The sequence below is a fragment of the Pholcus phalangioides genome, unplaced genomic scaffold (assembly GCF_987345545.1).
Source record: "Pholcus phalangioides strain wild (caught in Gottingen) unplaced genomic scaffold, Ppha-v1.0 ptg000022l_1, whole genome shotgun sequence".
Lineage (NCBI taxonomy): Eukaryota > Metazoa > Arthropoda > Arachnida > Araneae > Pholcidae > Pholcus > Pholcus phalangioides.
Genome location: NW_028301615.1, coordinates 35,775,683 through 35,798,372, shown reverse-complemented (window position 1 = coordinate 35,798,372; position 22,690 = coordinate 35,775,683). Strand labels below are relative to the sequence as shown.

The window sequence follows — 22,690 nt, the reverse complement described above, 5'->3', positions numbered from 1 at the left end:
CGAGTGCTCTGACCACTAAGCTACAGAGGAGATAGAGATTTTCCTTCGCTAGAGCGTATATATGCCGAACGGAACCGTGCAATGGACGCTGAAACCGATCAGCTAATAGCTCATGGACGACGAGCCACCAGAGGGCTATATATATGACATGAATGTCGCTCTTCACTTGTTAATACAAGATATACGGAAGACTGGATGTTGTGAAGATATTTATTATTTTAGATGTTAATTTTTTAAGGAAATCGAGGGACCCGGGTTCGACTCCCGGTAGAGGCAGAGATGAGTTTTTTCCTTCCTTAAAAAATTAACATCTAAAATAATAAATATCTTCACAACATCCAGTCTTCTATATATTGTATTAACAAGTGAAGAGCGACATTCATGTCATATCATAAAACTAGTTTTAATCTTTAAAGAAAATGCGCCCACGGACTGGACAAGCCATTTAGGCCCAGCCGTGAACGTGTTAATACAAAAATATATGTTTTTATTCCGCAGAAGGGATCGAAAACTCCAGCCTTTTTTTCAATAATCAGTTCCATGAATCAAGCTGAAGCCGATTTACTACACGTAGAAAGCATTTTCGACCATGGCCCCCAGAAGGATAGGGTTGACAAAATCCAACGCAGGAGAATTCTTATAATTTTCTTTTTTTTTTCCACACTGTAAATTCAGTATGGACGGCCGGTGAGAGATCCCAGCCAGGATCCCTGCTGCAGCATGAGAGGACCGTGCTTCCGATGCCCTTAAGCATGGCCCCCCCCCCCCACATCTTGCAGAGCGGGCTCTTAGGCTGGAATCTTCGACGGGTCACTCTAAAGTGAATTTATAGTTGCAAAAAATAATTAGAATCATCCAGGGCCTCAAGGCTGGGTCCCTGTCAGCCCTGCCCTTGTGGGGCCTACAGACATGGCCCCCACAAGGGGTGGGCTGACAAGGCTCCAGTCCCGGGGCCCGGGAGGATTTTAATCATTTTTTTGTTTTTCACGCTATAAATTCATCATAAAGGGGGGCCCCGTGAAATCTGGTCGGGGGGCCCGTCAAAGATCCCAGCCTAGGGGCCCCTGCTTTAGTATGTGGGGGCCATGGCTACAGACGTAACTGCAAACTTGATAAACATGCATGTTCAATATTTTTATTTGTCACCTATTTAAAAAGCCCATAGGAGTAGCTTCTGTGGAGAAAGTAAAAAAGGAAAAAAAACGATGATATGGCGATAAGAGAAGATAAACAGAAGAAGAATGGCTAATTGCTAGCAGGTGGTATTCTCTTGCTGCGGTATAGAAATTAAATCGAAGAAAATGCCATATAATTTACAGCTCACTCAAGCGTGAAAACTGACGGAGTCCACAGAAGCGTGAAGAATACCCTCATACACAGAGAACCGATTTGCGTCAAGACAGTCTTTGATGGCAACCCGAGATAATTTTTATCCTTCCCCGCGCTGAAATGGACCCTCTCCAGAGAGGGGCGTTCCCGTAACTCTTCTCGTGATCTGAGGACTATACCTATCTAGTTGCGGCCTGACACAGGGGGTACAACAAAAAACGACAACTTGACCGCAGCAAAAAATTGCTACCGCAGGGAGTTCCCCCATCGACGGGTTAGCGCACTAACCCCTAGATGAGTATAAAAAACAAGCCTGCCGTTCGGAATCGGCAATAAATTGTAGGTCCTGGTCTAATTAGCCCTCGTGTGCAGAAAATGACCGTGGTGCGACAAAAATGATCTAGTTGCGGCCTTCGTAGTGCAGGTCAGTCGTTCTAAATATTTGGAAGCCCGTGGCCTGGTAAATCTCTTTTGTGTAAGTGAAAGGCTTCGCAATGCAATTATAAGCCAATGATAGGCATTTTTAAGACAAATCTAATGTTACTACCAGGACCACAACTATATAGGGGGAGCAGGCTGATGCGCCAGGCCAGAGGGGGCGCAAATTTTACCACCTAACCTCTTTAGCATTATAAAGAGGGGCGCCAAAATATTCGGGGAACGTGCTTGCCCCGGCTGACCAAGCGTCTAGTTGCTGCCCTGGGTCCTACTCTGAGTTAAATAGCTTTCCCGATCTGGACACCAGGCTCGCGTCCCGCTTTCGTAGCGAAATTGTTTTGCGCTTTATTTCGAGAAGTTTGCAACGTAAATAGACGATATTGGTATCGTCTATTAGCTATTTCAAAGACAAATCCGATGATCCTAATATCATTATGTCAGTAGCGACAACGCTGTGTACTGTTTATAAAAGTTTTCTCCGGCACGGTCCCGCCCCTTCACAGGAGCAATGGCTAAAATTGGCTAAATTTGATAGAGCCTGGTCTACGTGTTCTTTTTGAAAGAAAGAATGTACCGGCAACGCGAGATTCAAGGCACAAGAAAGTGTTCATGTTGAAACTTGCGGCCTTGTCCACGACACACATCCTACTAGAATTTTTTTCCACCGAAATAGAAACCAATGATTTTGAATTAAACCATTGAATTCTTTAAAAAAGGGCTATGGCTGGAGAAGGGGAGGGATCATTTTCAAAAAATTTCAGTAAATCGATTTTCGCATTTATATACGGCGTTTTGACTTGTATGAGCGTATAAACTTCGTAAACGAGGTTTCGTTATATTTAAACAGCCCCCCCCCCTTAACATTTTAAATAACTTTACGCCTATGTAAGTGTTCTTACCTTGCTTCGCTTGCTAGACTAGGCAGGTGCAAGACTTCGCGGCGACACGTAGCATGAGCTAGCTGAATCAACTAACAAGGATTTGGAAGGAATGACAATAATAATTTATGAAGGCTCTCACGTTCCATCGCATCGGCTCATTAAAACTGATGACAAGGTGAAACCATTGATTGTGGTGGCTGAGGATACTTCGTTTATTTGATTTGGTGTTTTTTCGCTTTGTCTAGGAAGCCTGTTGACGACGATGATGGCATCCACTGCATGCCCTTCCTTGTTGGATTTGTACGAAGAAGCTATACCAGGGATTGCGCCGTCCAGCATAGCTGTCGTCTACGAGGATGGCCGGCGCCCTTCTCAAGAGATGACCTATCAAGAACTTCATCGGCAAGTGACGACTTTGGCTGATCGATTGATGCCCGTCGCATCGCGTAGACTTATCGCTTGTTTCTGTGACAAGAATCTCCTCACTCTGCCTGTGATATTGGGGTAAGAAATAGCTTCAGTTTCTTCTCATCATTTGCACAGGCGAATAAAAATCGTTTTTCCGCCACTGGGCTCATACCCCCCCCCCCTCAGAAGGGGAGGGCTGACAGGGCTCCAACGATTCCTATCTCCTTTCCCCCCACACTATAAATTCACTTTTGTGGGGCCTGTAAAAAAAAAGGGGGCCCATTAATGATGCTAGATGCTAGCCTAGGGATCACCATAGTGGCAGTCTGCTGAAGTTGGTTTTCTGTGGTTCCCAACTTTGAGGCACGAATGCAAACCAATCTCCCTGTTAAAAAGTCTCGCCACAGAGAGCAACAGGCCTACAACAATACAATTATTCAATCATTACACTTCACTAATAGTTAAAAAAATTGATAACAGGTGGAAGTACTACCCACAACAGGCATTACACAGAAACAAACTTCATGTCAGGTTCGCTATACACATACACACAAATTCCAACATGTATTAATTCGTTAGAAGTTCCGCAGAGGAATATGGATGAGGTGCATGCTTTTGGTTCAGTAGTAGTAGTAGCCTAGGGGTCCTGCTGTATTTCTGGTGGGGAAGGGGTGTTGTCTGAGCAACACAAATTTTTTGTTGTCCTTCTCCCATTCTAGTTCATTTCTAGACCACTAATTCCTCAAATTCTCTGCCCTGAGCTCTAGCCATTTAGCCCCTGTCTTCAAGTCACTCACATGCTAGCACATTTTTCCTGGTCACTCTTTGGGTCTTTTATTGATCTGATTGATCCCTCACTCTCTGGATTGCTCTTTTGGTCACTCACATGCTTGCACATTTTCCCAGTCACTTATTGACCTGGTCCCTTCCTCTCTGGGTTGCTCATTCACATACTTGCACACTATTTGGCAGTGCCGTCTTAACGCACGGGCTCACCCAGGCATAGCCCAGGGGCCTCAGAAAAACGAGTAGTTGAATTTTTTGAGAATTTATCAGTTAGGGCAAAAAAAAAGTCACTTGGCCCGTGGGCCCATGATGCTTTTAAGACAGCCATGCTATTTGGTCACTCACATGTTTAACTCTAGGTCACTTATTGACCTGGTCATTTGTTCCCTAGGCAAGGTTGTTCTGGTGCAAAAACAAAAAAAAATTATGTTATCGCTATAGTTTGATTTTTTTTTTTTTTTTTTTGACCGGTCAACTTTATTTGAAAGAGTTGCTCACGGCACCAATGTGACAATTGACTTTTTTACGTTTTTCTTCATGGCACCAGTGTGATGATGGTTGTTTTTCACGGCACCAATTATGTTGTGGTTCAAAATTGTTGAGTACTATTTAAGTTGACAGTACCCCAAGAAAGAAAACTTTTGGCCTGGTGATCATATTAGTGGGGTACCATTTTTGAGTTGTTACCGTGTCCGCAACAACCCTTTGTGTGTCGGTGAGTAATTCTCCTGAATAAATATGTACTACAGCATTTTAACCCAAACAATTAAGTCACAAAGAAAAAAAATAATATGTCAACACACAGAGGTTCTTTAATTCTTAATTCATATAACCAAAAACAAAATACCAAAAAAAACCAACGATGCTGAAATACCTTACTTAACTTATCGAAAAATTAAAAATTATTTGGGTGCAAAAAACTAAATATCGCTGCAGTTTGATTTTTGCCCAACCACTCAACAAAATTTGTAAGAGAAAATCCACTCACTATCTCCCATATTAAGGTGACTTCATTCTTGATAACCGGATTTCGATGAACAGTTCCCTTTAACTTGAACACTCAGTACGGACAGTTCGTTATTTCATGTCATCCTTAGACGGGCGAATCTGCTTGGCCAATTGAACGATTAATGTCCTCTGTATCTGCTGAAGCGACGGTCCGTGCACATGCTTTATGATGTCGGAGCATCAAAGTTCTCCATCTGTACTACCACTCGGGGTAGTGTGGACATGGACGAAGAGAGACAGCTGCTGGGCTTCATCTTTCTGGCATGACAGTAAACCTTCCTTCCTGGATCAGTTGGGAGCAACTGATATGACGAGACGATGCTTCATACTGTTATTTTTATAGCTGTTTTTCTTGAACTTACATCTTCAAGTAAAATGTTACGACTTTTTGGCAGTTCCAAATTAAATAGGGTTTGAGTGACTTGGGACTTATGAGTTTCGGAGGATCTTCAAGTTACGTGGGGGGGGGGGGGATTCTTCAACGGCGGGACCGCTCTTTCTCGTGCAACTGGTACCGATGAACTGCCCGCCTCCAAAGTTTTTCAGTGATAATATGTAAATTGAGTGATGGGCGGGGCTTGAGAAAACGCACCCTCTAATTCGTCGCGCAAACTGCGTCATCCAAAATTTTATCCAATTGTATCACGAGGCGCGAACACAAACATGAAACCAAAAGAAAAACATCTTCTCTCAATACGGGGTCGATTTAAGAAAATGAACGGCTTTCAGCAAAGTTTACAATGACAACAATAATTTTCAATATAAGATTTCCGGATTAAATGCACAAATATTCATCAAAATGAAAAAACATTAACATTATTGTGTGGGGGAAAAAATTAGCTTTCCAACGATATGCGACATCATATATAAATATTCTTGTTTCGCGACATGCCGAAAAATTTAAATCCAAACAAAGGAAATTCTTAAAAAAATTCAAATTCAACACTTTCTCGATGACAGAGAATAATTTCAAGCATATAACATTATTTCAAAGTTTCTCTCCCTCACAATATTTTACAACACAAGTTTTTTTTTTCTCTAAAGCATCGGAAACAGTGGAGAGAAAAAGGGGAAAAAAATATAAATTTTTAAAATTGAAATACTCACACGGTCTCAAAATTATTTAACTCTTGGTTAACAAAAATGTTTGTTTCCCTTATTTAAAAAAAAAAAACCATCGACTCAGAATATGCAAAAAGCGAAAAATCGGCTTTTCAAGTATAAAAAAAAATATATACAACAGATTACGAACAGTGAGAGAGAAAGAGGAAAAAAAGAAAAGGAATCTTATCTTCCTTTTACACGTACCGAACGTATTCGTGTGGGAACAAGAAAAACTGACTCATCAAGATGGCGATAATATCTTTGATTATCAGTGGATCATTAGGTGTGTCTCTCTCACAAAAGAAAGAATATATTATTCAAAATAACACACATTTTCTCGTTCAATTTAACTCGGAATTTCCCAAAATTTCACAGGAAGAATCAGAAAAATTCAAGGAATTTGTTGTTGAGCTCAAATGATTGAGATGTCAAAGCAAAGCATTTAATATTTAGAATTTTCCGACAAACACATACAGTGTGATGCATAAAGAGTGTGTGTCCACTCTATACAAACGATCTGTGGTTCAGATCTTGGGCATTTTATGAATATCGGACGGAATGATAACACAAGAGGAAAGGAACTAGACAACCACGAGATTCGGTTCAGCTTTCCACATTAAAATGAAGACAGAAGCTCAATAATTATTTACACGACAAACACAATTAAATCTACATTTAGAAAATTTCACTTATTTGACATGACTATTCTAGGTTAAAATTATGTCTGGCTTATTTGTCAAAGGGGGGGGGGGGGAGTGTCCTACTTTTCCCACCGTGACAAGGTCGCAACTAGGTGCTTTGTCACCCTGTTCAAGCATACATTTTAGTGCCCTGTGTGTAATGTAGAAAGAGCAGTTAAAGGATGAATTCTGCACCCATCTCTGGTTCAGCGGCTGGGAGCACCAGACCAACCTGCCCCTCCAGTTGTAGCCTTGCCTGTAGGTAAGGGGTCATTCAAGTATTACGTCAGCATTAAGGGTGGGGGTGGGGGTTGTTTCAGATTTGCTGACTTTTGATGACGAGGGGCGGTTTGAAGGTTGCTTACGTCATCAACCACCCTTTTTGAAGATATGAAATATTCTAAGCTGCTGACGAACTTTTACTGACAAGGGGGGGGGGGTCAAAAATGGCTAAAAATCTGCTTACGTAATACTTAAAAATGGCCCCTAACTCACTAGCTTGTTAACTCTCTAGGTTACTCTTTTCGTCATTCCCTGTGCTTGTGCACTATTTTGATCAGTCCATGCTTGAAAATTCTGTAGGTTGCTCACTGACCTGGTCACTTGCTCTGTAGGTTACTCATTTGTCCCAAAGCAGAATATGCACAAATCTGCACCTTATGCCGCAGAACAATCTGGAAGAATCTGAAGAAAAATATAGAAGACACTGTTATAAGAATTTTTATTACGGAACATTTCCAGTCTGCCAATGGTTTGTTGCCAAACAATACAAAACATTCTGCTTTGGGGGCTTGTTTAGTCACTCACTGACGTAGTCCCTCTATGTGGATTCACATTGAGGCTACACGCAAATTGAGTTGCGTGCAGCGTTCGCGAGTGGGCGGGACTCGAGTGTGATGACGTCAACACGCCCCACGCGTAGCGAGGGGGTGCGCATATTGGAGCGCGTTCCCAGTGCGCGAGCGTTTTCGAAAGGAAACAATTTCGGGGGACTGGAACCTTGTCATTTAGGAGGCTTCCGGAGCCTGGATTGTTCGTCATTAAAGTTGACATTAATGAAGACATAACATTAATTAAAAAGAAAATACGGGAATGCGCTGAAAAATTAACAGAAATTGGAATGAATGAATATTCCGAAATTAATGGAATTTTTCCGAAATTAATTTCCGATATTAATCCCATAATGAATGAAAATGTGGAACTTGTGAAAAGTTAAAACAAATGAAATGATTGGTCACAATTTAAAATTAATAAATAACTGCTGGAAATTCATATTTAATGGAAAACTAGATTAATGAAACACCAGAATTAGTGAAATTAATAATTAAATTTCAGATTTAATGAAAAATTATTCCTCTATCGATCGATAAAATATAATTAATGAATATTCGGAATTAAAGCCGAATTCAGAAATTTAATGGAAAATATTTCGTAGGCTATTAAAAAAAACAAAAGTGGATTTTTTTTCTCTAAAAATTAATAAAAATTATGGATGTATAAAAATTAATGAAAATTCAGAATTAATGACAATTTTTTAAATTTGGAATCACAAAATTAGTGAAAATTCCGTGTATCAATGAAAATCCCAAAATTAATGAATCCCGAAAATTAACTCCATCATAATGAATTAAAATTTAGAGCTAATGAAAAGTCAAAACCTTGGAAAGAACAATAATATTTAATAAAAACTCAAAAAGAAATAAAATAATTCAGGAAATAATTATAGAAATAATTGATAATATATGTAAATAACGTTGATATTAAACAACATTTTTGACACGAATTGACAATGAACACAATTGACACGTTTAAAAAGAAATACGATAAACATGTTGGGGTAAATCGAGAAGCTATCCATTCTTATAATAAGACAACCATAAGTATTCTTTATGGGCGTTGTATAATATTTTATCACGTGTATATATATTGTTTATAATTTGTGTTAATTGCATTTTTAATTGGGTTGCTGTATATTTGAAATATATGACATCCATATTTTTATGGGCATCTTTTTATCAGCCACCTCGTTGGGCATTTTGCCTGTTGTGGCGTTGTTTTTGTATTTGTATAAGAGAATACGAACTCTATCAAAATGACGGTTTAATTTTTTAAAAACCCCTAACGAATACGAAGAATCGTGCGCGCGGGACACGAAAATCTGCGGCTCAACAGCAGCGCCAACGAGTGCGCGCGTACACGCGCTTATCGTAGTGTCACCTCGTGTCTCGATTTGCGCTGTCCCTCTGATTTCCGTTGGCCGCAAAACAGAGTGCTGCCCTGCGTCGTGTCACGAACGCTGCATGCGGCTCAATTTGCGCTTTGCCTAATAGTTTTACTGCCTGTGGGCTGTACAAATTTTGCTGTCCCGGGCTACAGTCTGGTAAGACTCCCCCTTCCCTGTAAATATGCTTCTGATTATTTGCACTATATAGCCAGCCATAAGTCAGCGGACTCTGAGTTCAGAGATTTTTTTGAATTTCTAGAAAAATTCTTGATGATGAATTATTCTCAAAGTTTGGTCATGTGAACCTAAAGGTGCTGACATGAAGAAATTATTGGGGGAGGGGACCTCAAATAGCTTCGTCCCCCCCCCCCCCCCAAGTTTCAGTGCCTATGCGTGAATCCTATGCTTGTACTAACAATTTCCAGTCAAATGAAAATTTAGTCATAAGTGTTTTTAGAAGACTGACAGAAAATTAAGTAAGAAAAAAATATTTTTATCAAGCCTGTGTCACAAAAATCTGCTAATAATTTGTAACTTACACCAAATATTTTACTTGCTTCATGCAGTAACTTTATTCATTTTTGTGACGATAGCACATACATTTATGAAGATATAAATGTTTCTAACTAACACACTGGTGTATAATTTCTTTCCCGACAGAAAGTTTTGAAAAGCACTTCATTTCCGTATTGAGAATGGGAAAAAAAGATTGTGCATAGCTGCTATAGATATTTTTGTACTTCTCTTCAGCAATTCCAGGCTTTACAATGGAGCGGGCTTCCAACAAAAATTCAATTGCTTCTATGTTTTCATTAACATTTAAAATTTATACATTGTATAATGCAATCTTATTTTTATGCCATCCTTTTTTTCCTATAGGAACATATTGGGGGGAACCAGCTGCTTATCTATGGGGGTGATTTGTCCTCCCCAAGCAAAATGCAAATATTCATGAAATTTTCACAACTTCTATATAATAATATTGCATTCAATAAATCTATTGAAAATTGAAAATTACTTGTATCAACGATTTTGATTAAATAAATTCAAGAAAAATTCTTCTGAGAAATGGGAAAACTAGGGTTTTTTTCTTCTTCAAAAAGTTGGGACAGAGAAAAAAACTGGGACTATCCCCAATGCGGGACATGGTCATCAATTATATCAAAATTGTCCGATTTTTAGTAATTTGTAAAATCACCCTTCCAAACAGCAAGCTCTAGATCTGACCATGGGGGAGAACAGCATTTAAATAGGGTTTTGTGGTGCCTGGCTGTGCCCCTGTTATGACACAAATACTTGCTTTTGCATCACATTCGTCACAAAATAGTCATTTTTAGGCAACATTTACAATGATATAAGTACTTTTTAATGCCAAATTGCCATATTGGTCCCAAAAAAAGGCTGTGTGTATATCAAGATGGTACAATGCTCACTTACCCGGCCCCTTTTGACATATAATGGATGTTTGCATCATAAGATGACCACCCTCTTGATAATAAATCACATTTTAACCACTTTTAATGATGAATGGTCACTCTTTGGCTACTTTTCTTTCAAAAAAAGTGCACAGAAAGAAGCTGACTTCCATGCAGGGATTCCCGAAATTTTTGCTTTCATATTTACAGAGTTTTTCATTTAGAAATTTTAAAATGTTTCAAGGTATCCTGTTTGATCTTGAGACACTTAGGTGGCAAGGTGGTTTTTAGAAATCACAGCTTTATTAATGTATATATATATATATTTTTTATTGCAAAAAGCACACATTACGCAATCACTGAAAAAGAAAAAATGCAAAAGGAAAGCAAGACAATCATACACATAATTCCCACTAATGGTGAACCACCCTTATAACCAGACCAGAATGGAATTTTTAGCCAATTCCCATTCTTTTAGGGACCACTGTCTGCATAGGAATTGGCCAAGAAGGCCTATGAAAAGAGGAAAAGAAAATTAGAATAAAAAAGAGAAGAAAAGACTGTCGAAATAGTTGTCAGGCTAGTACAAAATTAAGCCAGAGAATTTTGCTGCCACAATGAGAAGGTAATACAACAAGAAGCAGGGCCACACAATTCAACATGTTGGCAATCACCAAAAGTAGCATAAGTCAATTGGCAGGTTTCTGGTTTATGTTTACTGGTAAGCAGGCTCAATACAGCCAGGAAAGTTTTACTTCTTTTCAGCCCAAGTCTCTTTGCCCATTCAGTAGTGACAAAGCTTGATTGTGATGCACTATCCAACAGGGCTCTACAACCTCCTGAATCCCTCACATATACCACTGCAGTAGCCAGAAGAATATAGTTACTTGTCACTTGTGGAGGAGTGCTATTTATGAGGGTGGATGTGTGACTGACTTCCCCCATCTCATGGGATTGTTTATCAGCAAGTGGGAGTATGTTTGATGCTTGTGGAGGCTTTGTTTTATCTTCTAAGGAGTCATTTCTTTTAACTCTGTGAAGGAGGGTGTGATGTTTGTAACCACATATGTTGCAGCCCTTGGACATGCATTCAATTACTGCATGGGAGCTGTTGAGGCAATTGAAACAAAGGTGTTTCTGTTTCACTATATTTTGCCTCTCATTAATGCTTAGCCTATGAAACTCAGAACCATTATAGGTGGAATGTTCTATTTTGCATACAGCACATGATTTCCTGTAGTTAGAGGATTTTACAGCAAATGTCCTCGATTTATTTATAGGTGAATTGTGAGGCTTACGGACGGACGGGAAAGGTTCGCGTGATACCTTCCAAAAATTTACATCTGTTTTCCAAAAACAAAATCAAACTGTCCCAATTAGGAATTTCTGTAGATTCTAGGGTCATTTCAAATTGTTTTCTTGTTTCTCTGTGCAATTTTCTGAGAATTAAATTGCATAATATTACTTCACTCAGAGCATCTGTTTTAAGATTTGCAATGTTTAATGCTCTCAGGTGCTTTAGAACGTTGTCTAGCAAGGCTCTCAAATTTTTAGCTGACTTTTTGGTGATTTTAGGGATTGAAATTAATGCATTGATATACGTATCAACAATTAAACGCTTGTTTTCAAACCGTTTCTCTAGTGCAGAGAATAACGAATCGAAGTTGTCTATAATGCTTTGAATTTGTCAAGCTTCACCTTTTAACGCAGCTTGTAAATAATACAGTTTTTGTGTATTGGAAAGGTTAATACAGTATTTTCAGTGATCAGAGAATTGAACTGATTTTTGAACAAGGTCCACTCTTCATATTTACCACTAAATTGTGGCAGGGGAATTTCTGGAAGTATTGGTATATACTTAGAAGTATTAGTTTCGATTTTACTGGGAACGAAACTCAACAAATTCAAACAGATTTCAGTGTTCTCTAATTTTTCTTCAATTTCACAGAGCTCTACATTTAGAACTTCAAACTCATCATCTTTTAAAACTGCATAATATTTCAATTTCAAATTTTCAAAATTGTTTTTTGTCGCGTTTAATGTTTCCTTTCTGCATTTAATTACTGTCTCACTAGCACTTTCAGTATCTGACAAGAATTTATCAAGTCTGGTGATTTGGGCCTTGATGCTGCCCTTACGTTGACTCAACACGTTAAATTCGCCATCGTGCGAATCAAAATATGAATTCGGTGAAATTCTTACAGTTTCTTGTAATGTCTTGTAGAAAAGTTGAGTATCCAAAGTTGAGCTGATTCACTAATCAACTATCAATCTATAGGTTCACTGGTGCTCGATTCACTAATCAACTATCAATCTATAGGTTCACTGGTGCTCCTGCGATGACGGACCAAAAACCCATGGTCAATACCATGTATTCAAACACCACCTGTTTTTTTAAACTCAACAATGTTTAATTCTTTAAAAAGGGTGATTCAGTAATGTGCAATGACACGCAGGGGAATTACATAAGACAACCTCCCACTGGAGCGTTGTGACACATTTCTCTCCTTAGAGAGGGAGAGAGACATAATAATAATAAGAAATACACAAGAAAATACAAATACAACACCACAACAGACAAAATGCCCAACGAGGTGGCTGATAAAAAGATGCCCATAAAAATATGGATGTCATATATTTCAAAAATACAGCAACCCAATTAAAAATGCAATTAACACAAATTATAAACAATATATACACATGATAAAATATTATACAATGCCCATAAAGAATACTTATGGTTGTCTTATTCTAAGAATGGATAGCTTCTCGATTACCCCAACATGTTTATCGTATTTTTTTTTAAACATGTCAATTGTGATACAATTTACTACCCCCGGGGGTAAGCTATTCCATTCATTAACAACCCTATTAGAGAAAAATTCCCTGCGACACCATAACCTTGCATTGTCCCTCACCAATCGATACTGGTGTCCCCTTGTAAAAGCAGTCGATTGGCGGTGTACTAAAAGTTCATGGTCCATCCTATCCATCCCATTGAAAATTTTGAACACTTCGATCATATCTCCTCGACACCTGCGTTCATCCAATATAAACATATTCAAAAAATGAAGTCTCTCTTCATAACTCAAGCCCTGTGTGCCAATAAGGACATGCGTAGCTCTTCTCTGCACCCCTTCAACCAAGTCTATGTCCTTCTGTAGGTATGGTCTCCAAAACCTTACAGCATACTCCAGTCCAGGACGAACTAAGCCTCGAAAAAGCGGAAGAATGACTTTAGGACAACGCGAAGAGACCTTTTTGAAAATGGGACCACACAAGCATTCTATTCACTTTTTTGACCACTGCTGAACAATGTTCAGAAAACCTAAGTCGCTCGTCCATGAGAATTCCCAAATCGGTGACCCTAGTTGAATCCGGGATAGTTACACCATTCAACTCGTAAGAGAACCGTGGGTTGTTCAACCAAAATGAGCGACCATGCACTTATCTACGCTAAACGTCATGCTCCATTCATTTGCCCATGCTGCAACCCTGTTTAAGTTGGTCTGGAGCAACTCCCTATCGCTTTCATTCCCGATTACCCCCATTAGCTTCACATCATCTGCGAATTTGCTAGTAAACCCATCGACACCCTGATCGAGTTTGTCGATAAAAAGTGAAAAAAGTATAGGGCCAAGGACACTTCCCTGAGGAACTCCACTTGTGACGTCTGTCCAACCAGAGAATTCCCCGTTCACCATAACTCGTTGCGACCTATCTCTTAACCACGATTCTATCCAATTCAGCAAGTTGCCCCCTATTCCAATCTCGTGTAAACGCTTCAAGAGTTTGCCATGTTGGACCCGATCGAATGCCTTCTGGAAATCAAGGTAAACAACATCGACATTTTTGCTCTTACCCAAAGCCTTAGTCACGTAATCATAGAAGCAAAGGAGGTTAGTTACACATGACTTCCCCTTCCTGAACCCATGCTGATTATCCGACAATACATTATTCTCGTCTATCCAAAAGACTGCCTTTTCACAAACTGCCTTTTGATGATAATTTCCAAAATTTTCGAGAGGGAGCTCGTCAAACTCACTGGACGATAATTTGACACCGCTTCTCTACTACCCTTCTTAAATATCGGAACAACGTTAGCAAGTTTCCAATCTCTTGGGATGATACCCTCAGCAACACTACTCCTGTATATCTGTGCGACTGGTCCCAACAATTCATTATAACATTCCCTGAGGACCCTGGGATAGATATCATCTGGTCCTGGTGCTTTGCTTGCACATACATTTCTTAGAAGATTTAGGACCTCCACGTCTTCTACTTGAATATCGTTGAGGGTTTTATTACCCCATGCAACACCCGTATATCGAATATCATTATCTCCATTAAAAACCGACGCGAAAAAGTCATTGAAAGTACTACACATGCCTACCTTGCTCTCTACCCTAGAGCCTCCTATCGCGAGGGGGGCCAACTGTCCCCTTACATCCATTATTGACGTATCGGAAAAATGATTTTGGGTCAGAGCCAAAATTATCTGCCAACCTAGATTCAACTTCCTTTTTACTATCCCTTATTGCTTTCTTCAACAGTCTTCTTTTATCAGTAAACAATGATAGGTCACCTCATCCACTTTTATACTCTCTGAATGCTCTTTTCTTTTCAAGATAAAGGTTCCGCACGCTATCCGTGAACCATAGAGGGTGTGATGTACAAACACGCTTTTTTTGAACAAAGGGTATGACGTCGTGCAAAACAGAGGACAGCTTCGTACTAAATTCTTCCCATTGACTTACCACCCCTACTGATTCCAACCGGTCTTTAAAAACTTCCGCTAACCTTCTTCTCAAAACATCAAAGTTAATTCTCCGAAAACAAGGAACCAGTCTTTTGTTATCAACCTTACCCGAGGAAAAGTTACAGTGAAATCTCACGATACGATGATCACTGGAAGAAAACTCTTCCCCCACCGAAACATGTTCAACTAGATCCTCAGAACTAGTAAGAACTAAATCCAAAATAGCAGTACCCCTAGTGGCTTCTGATACATGCTGATACAAAAAATTTTCGAGCACCAACTTAAGAAAGTCTCTCATACTGATTTCCAGATGAAAGGTTCTCCCAATCAATACCCGGGTAATTGAAATCCCTTAGTATGAGAACCCTCTTTCGCTTACACATGTAGGAAATTTCATCATGCATTTTGGCGATGTAGTTTTGATCCCTATTCGGTGGATTGTAACAAACCCCAACAATAAGCTTATGACGTCTTTTGTTCTCAAGTTCAACCCATATGGTTTCAATATCACTTCTCTGCACGTTACACTCTCTAGCCTTCGAACAGGATTTCACGTATATCAACACTCCACCCCCTTTCCTATCAGATCTATTTCTCAAAAAAGTATCATATCCTGAGATGTGTAAGAAAGATTCATCCCCATCGTTTGCCCAAGATTCTGTAATGGCTATAAGATCCAAGCCCTCCACAACTATCATAGTTTCTAAAAAATCTTTCTTATTACCCAAGCTCCTGGCATTTATTAACACACATTTTAATTTGCCCGGTGATTTAGTGTCAATCGAGAAGCCATCCACGTCAGAGGTGGGTAATTCCCTGTCAGTACTGTTGTGATTATCATTAACTAACCCGCATTGCCGACTACATGGTCTGGGAGTAAAAAACCTGACCTAAGACTATCGTAAACCTCCCAGACCCCTCTTTTATTTAGATGGATCCCATCCAAACGAAGCCACCTGTCGGTAAATGCGGGAAGCTCCAAGAACGTGACCCCAAGTGAGAAAGGCGAAAGTTTACATTAACTCCATCTTGTGTTGGGAGCAAAAGATAAAAAGTTAGGCGTTTCCAGACATGGAAACGCCTAAACATTCACAGACATGGTTTAAGCTAGTCACAATTTTTAGACAGGAGATGGATACAAATTGCTGAAATTCAGGTTTTTAACCAATCTATGTCAATCTAGTATCCAAAAGTTGTGACTATAGGTTAAACCATGTCAGCGAATATCACTCTGTGGCTCCAAGAGACACCAAGTCCTTTCAGGTAAGACAAAAAGTATTCAAGCTATTTGTGACACAGTGTTTAGAAATCATAGCTTTATTAATTCTTTTAATATGATTCTATTCCCAGGTTATCTCGCAGTCCCTAAACCTACAGTTGTTAACTTTATACGAAGAAACCAAATATTTGTAAATCGTAATAGGGTGACGTAAATTTGAGGCTGGATTGGAGAAAAAGATCGGGATGGGGTTCTACTTTAATTTCCTTTTCATGAGAATTAAAAATTATGCATCATCTCATGCTGGAAACAAGTTCTTTATTTGTAGATGCGTATGAATGAACCATGGTAATTTTAATATTTTAGGATGAATGAACCATGATAATTTTAATATTTTAGGACCCTGAAAGTCAAATCGGCGTTCTTACCAATGAATGTTGAAAACGTATCATCGAAGCATGTGCCAACATCAGGAAAACAGCAGTCGAGTCCGGATGTACATGGACGTGAAGAAGACATCAACTTCTGTGAAAAGCCTGGTACTCACGGTAGTAATGATGAGGACCAGTTGTGGAGTACTTCAAAGTTTGTGCCGATTGGAGCAGTAATTGTTGAAGATAATGCTGCAAGGGTAATTTTTTTCTTTAAATTTCTAAAATTCTTTTTCTTAAAAAAATTCATTCAAGTCACTTGATAGAACGCTAAAGAATTTTCTTGTATTAATGTCCTTTTTTTGTGTATTTTAGATATTTAATTTTCAGTTATGTTCTTGCTGGATATTATATGAAGAAATTTGCCTCCCTGCTAAGTTGAAGATATATATTCTTTCTGAAAATTGTTGCTCTGTAAATCATGATTCGTGTAATTTTCACAAGTGGAATGATCTTACCTGCAATAAAAACTTGGCATTCGTTGCCCGGACAACAGGTACTACAGGCCAACAAAAAATTGTGCAGGTGCCTCATTCATGCATTGTGCCTAACGTCACTCATTTCAGGTAAAATGCCATTTTTTTAACATTTTCATTTTGATGAGGGGGAGGGAAACAGGTCCAGAGAGCATAATTTGGAATATTACAATCACAAGAGCACTTATATATTTTCTATAAAATAATTACTTAGTTACAATGCAAACTTTTGTCTAGTATTTTATACAGAAAAACTCTGTTAATTTGAAGGATTTTTTTTTTTCCTCCAAGGACAGTGTTCTATGCTCTAGCTAGAACACGGAAAATTCTAGAATTCGGAAAAATTCTTAAATATCTTAACTCAAAGTATCAATTTAATTGGCAATTTGAACCTTGCCTGTTCTATGATTTTTTGGATCTTTTGTGTCTGATGAACTAGAGATAGTTCAAATTTCATGTTTGCTTCGGGCAGGGTCGTAACTAGAATTTTTGTCGCCCAGGAAACATGATTTTGCCACCCTCGAAACTTTAAAATTCAATAATTTTATAATGGTGTTCTTTGTTCTTCTAAAACTGCTGCCTGGAGTAGTTGCTCCCCTGCTCCTCCTATAATTCCGGCCCTGGCTTCTTGTACCATAAATCTTGGTTTATGTTTAATGCAAATTTTGGATACTAAGCATAGATTAGAGGAGTTAAGTGTAAACATTAAGTAGAGTGCAAAATATTTTTGTATTCTTTGATCGTGAGTGTAAACTTGGAGTAATCAGAGTGAAAAATTAAAAAATTGCACTGCAAAACATAATATTGCAATAAAAAAGTGGTTACACTTTTTAATCTCTGAACATTCGGAAAAGAAATGGGCAAAACAGAGTATCTGTATTTCATATTAGACTGGTGATAATTAGGTTAGGGTGAAGAGGGCATGTGACGATAAATTATAAATGCTTCCTTCATAATTTGAATATATCAAAGTTTGAACAATTAAAGATACAAAACCTGCAACGAAAGTTCGTATGGGGCAGATCACATGTCCTCGTTGGCGAGCCGTAAAACAGTAAGTCCTGCTCCCGCATGTGTGCAGGGTGTCTGGTCAAACGTCTTCATGGTGAGGACAGTGCCATTTAGTGGTTGGGTGCTGTTGCCACAAAAGTGAGAAATAAATACTTCATTATCATTATCAAATACTTGGGTAAAACAAGTTTTCTACAGTGAAAAGTTTTATTTTGATGCACATATTAAATATAAATTGATATCATTTGTCTGAATTCTCTTTGTGGAAAGATTTATTTTGGATGGATGATCAGCTTGTTTTTGTGCCTTAGTTTTTCAGCTTCAAGGAGCAAATACTAGCAACTATCTCATTTAAAAAAGTCTCACTGTATAGAATAATCAGGCCTACAACATACTTAAAATATTCACACATGGCACTACAAGCAAAAAATAATAACAACCTGCTGAGTTGTCTGCTTCCGAATTCAGAAGGCAAATGGCAGCATTTGATAAGCAGCACATAAGAAGCATTACTCTGAAACAAACTTCACACTGGGTTCACAACACTGCAATTCTAAGCTGACCATGTTTCCTCGACAAAAATATAGGAAATTGGGATTTCAAAAAACTGGAAATTGTTGATTGGTGTTAAATATGATGCCCAAAATAAGCAGTTGCCAATTATTGCTAAAATTGACGATGAAATAAACTGGTGTTCACTACTGCAAGTCTCAGTAGATTAAAATGAATTCCCCGAAAGAAAGCATTGAACTTGACAAATATGCGAAGTAAATATTCATATATTTATTAGTTGCAAAATAATTTTTATCCTTGATTTTAGAAAAGAAAAAAAAAATTCAAATGGGTTTCTTGAAAATGCAGGAAAACCAGGGGACATCTTTAAAAAAAATCAGGGTGGCCATAAGTAGGAAAAATACAGGAATGTCCAGGGAAAATGGGTTACATGGTGACCTCCTTATGCAGTCTCAAAAAATTCCCATTTTCCCTTGTAACAAACTACAGACTTTTCAAGTCTCGGAATTGACATCTAAAGCATAATGCAAAGATGCAGACATCCACACTTGTACTATTGTATGTGGCAGAACCACTTGAACACAAAACACTCACAATTCAGGCAACATAATTATATGCCAGGGCCACGCACACACACACATGCGTAACATGTTCTGGCATTTACCAATTTGTCAGAAATTCCTCAGAGTAATATTTATAAGGTGCGTGAATGGCACTGAGCTATATAAAAAGTGGAGTGAAGACTCCCTATACAATAACAAGGAAATGCGCGAGCTGATGTGGAGGAATACAAAAGTGGGCATGACGGAGGGAAATAGGCAAAACATTGCCGATTTCAGCATGTAAACTATGGGGAAATGTCCATCTTCATTATTTTTTCCCCATTGTTTTCATCTTATTTCATTAGTATGCTGCTCATCTGCACATACACAAATGGTGATATCGTGTTCTGCCTATAATTGCACCAACCGATGGGGAAAATTAAAGGAAGATGGAAATAAACTTCGGTTTCATAGGTAAGTGCACATGGTTTTATATTAAAAGATGCATTGATTTTGATACTAAATTTGTAAAATTAAACTTGTGTAGTTTTCATTTCACATTCAATCATTGAATGAATTATGTTCAATAATGAGCACAATTCAAAATAAGAAATTAATTTCGTATGAATTTTAAACTTCATAATATTTTATGCTTATTACTATTTGGGTTAGAATTTTTATTACAGACAAACTGTCAAAATATGCTCCATAAAAAATGCATTTATGTCCTAAAAAAATGAAAAATGCCTTAAATAACTATAATTATGCCGTATAAATCAAAGAAACGACCTAAACATTTCTATTTCTGGTGAAATTAATTTTAGGGAAATAATGTGAGAATGTGGACGGGGCCAATCATCATTTCAACTTTTTCCAGGGGAGGGCAAAAAGCATATACTTAATGCATGTACTATATATATGTCATTTCTAGTGTATTTTCTAAAGCTGGGGGGTACTGAATGAGGAGTAATAAAATTCAATTAATACTATTTACATCATCAGTTTTTGCTTAAATATGAAAAGCAATAAATGAAAAATCATGCAGCAAAAAATGTATCACAATCATCAAAGGGTTATAATTATCAAAAAATTATCATAGGCTGCTATTACAAACAATAGTTGATTGATTCTGTTTCTTTCTTGAAGCCTGGTTAAAGAATACACTTTTTGTTTTTAAATAAAGGTCTCTTCTTTGAAACCCTAAAGTTCTTAAACAATGGGTAGAAGCTGTGAGAAGAAAGCCCTGTTGGCACCTCTGGTCTCCCTTGAGGTTTGACTGTATAATTGTAAAAATGCCCCTGTTTAATACAAAGTTTTTTTGGATAGTTCAGGTTCATTTAAATTCTAATGTATCAACTGTGTGAAATATCCTTTATTGAAATTTTTGGGTTACCACCTGGTGGTCATCTTTAATGTGTTGATTACTGTTGAGCTATGTATGTAATATTGCAGTCTTAATCAGAGAAAAAATGTTTAGGTTCTGGTACCCTTGAAATGGGAAAAGCTGTAGGGGCATGATGCAAAAAAATCGAATGAAAATGCTGAAGGTTCTTATATGCTGTGAATAATTGCATATGTTGGAGGAAAAAAAATCCCTTCAAATTTACAGAGTTTTTCTGTATAAAATACTAGACAAAAGTTTGCATTGTAACTAAGTAGTTATTTAATAACAAATATATAAGTGCTCTTCTTGTGATTGTAATATTCCAAATTATGCTATCTGGACCTGTTTGTAAATCGTTTATTGAAAAACTTGTATCTGTACTGTATATGTTACCGGCAAAGTATGAAATCCAGGCATTCTATACAATGCCTTGTCGTTTCAGGCAAAGTATGAAATACCGGTTTTATTCTATACTTTGCCTAGGCATTCTGTAAAATGCCTATGAAATTTCTTCTTCCACAACATCCACTGACAAAATTTTAATTATATAAGCTGCAGGATGCCAAATGCGCCTAACAAAATAAGAGATTCTTGTTGAATTATAAATTTTAATAGATTTCTGATGGATGACGTTTTTTTTTTCTCCATAAAAATTTCCTTTTCGCTTTTGTGAAAAGGGGTCTGTTGAGGGGCGGTATAAAATATTACAATTTCGTCGAATTAAAATTTTACAGAATTTTCACCATTTTTCCCCGGAAACGTTTCCCTTTGGCTCTCCTGAAAAAGGATCTGTTGAGGTGCGGTATAAAATATTACAACTTCGTCAAATTAAAATTTTACACAATTTTTGCCATTTTTTCCCAGAAACATTTCCTTTTGGCTCTTGTGAAAAGGGATCTGTTGAGGGGCGGTATAAAATATTACAATTTCGTCAAATTAAAATATTTAGTTTCGTTATAGTAGGCAACTGTTCCTGGGGTCTTTTTCACGTTTGCGTTGAATGTTACATCAGTATGAAGTGAACTCAGAACTAAATCATTTTTAATATTTTTCCAGTGTGATATCAGTTCCAGTTTTGAATATTATCGACGAGTATAGATCCTGTGTTCCTCTTTTGCAGTTGGCGGTACCTCACGACAGTCTTTTCGAAGGGTCCCAACCAAGCTTGTCAATTTCGAAAATGCACATAATCTCATTGATGTAAAATAATTATCTGTTATGTTTCGACATTCTCCTAATCGAATTACATGTTCATAGACAAGTTGATTTTCCGGTCTGGTGATATCTGCTCCAGTGTAATCCAAACGGATTTTCTATCTATTTAGAATGTATTTGGAATCAATGCAGGCAAGAAGCCAGAATTTTATCCCATATTTATCTGGCTTACTTGGGATATGCTGTGTAAATGGATATCTTGCTTTTGAGGGTAGAAGTTGTTCGTCCACACTTAGATTGGGCCCTGGTTTGTAGCAAGTCGCGCTGTATTCTATGAATAAATTTCATAGTGAACATGCAGGAGTAAATTGGTCAGTTTTTATTATTTCAGACCTTTCTCATTTCAGATTGAATTGCATGGATTTCAAAATTTCTTTGAAACGATCTCTTGTCATTGTTTGGGAAGAAAATGGGGGACCCCAAATCGACGACCACAATGAATTCAGTAGGACGTTTTTTTCACCTCTTGCGTAGATAATGGATATCGTTGCATCCAGTTCAAGCAAAGAAACTGACCAAGAAGTTTCATTTAGATGATGATGGGCTTCAGCTTCTGTATATTTCTGTATATGTCGAATCATTTTATTACTGAAAATAAGGCGTCACGAACTCAGAAAACTTTCATTTATGTTTTTTGGATGCATAAAATGTGGGACCTTGATTTTCTCTCAGTATATTTTGTGATCCTCGACATCCTAAAACTGAGGAAGGTTCTATGATTTTCCATATGCTCCCATCTGCTGCAGTTTCTTAGATCGTTTCTGTGGCTTCAACGAGTTATAATGAGTAACTTTTTTCACGATTTTACGTTTCTTGCTTCTCAATGCCGTTCTATTTTCTACCAACTGAGGCACCGTTGGAGAAATA

At 37.9% G+C, this 22,690-nt stretch overlaps 1 protein-coding gene across 3 annotated transcripts in view; it reads left to right on the top strand.

The window, feature by feature from the left end:
- LOC149070263 (beta-alanine-activating enzyme-like) overlaps positions 1 to 22,690 on the top strand; it is a 99,624-nt gene that overhangs the window by 27,001 nt on the left and 49,933 nt on the right. For 2 of the 3 annotated variants that reach the window (XM_089249576.1, XM_089249577.1), the window contains 3 exons: positions 2,894 to 3,152; positions 16,651 to 16,882; positions 16,998 to 17,248. In XM_089249576.1, coding sequence (XP_089105702.1) covers positions 2,894 to 3,152; positions 16,651 to 16,882; positions 16,998 to 17,248 — 742 coding nt within the window. The remainder of the gene's footprint in view (positions 1 to 2,893; positions 3,153 to 16,650; positions 16,883 to 16,997; positions 17,249 to 22,690) is intronic. The other variant, XM_089249578.1, reaches the window with a different exon arrangement.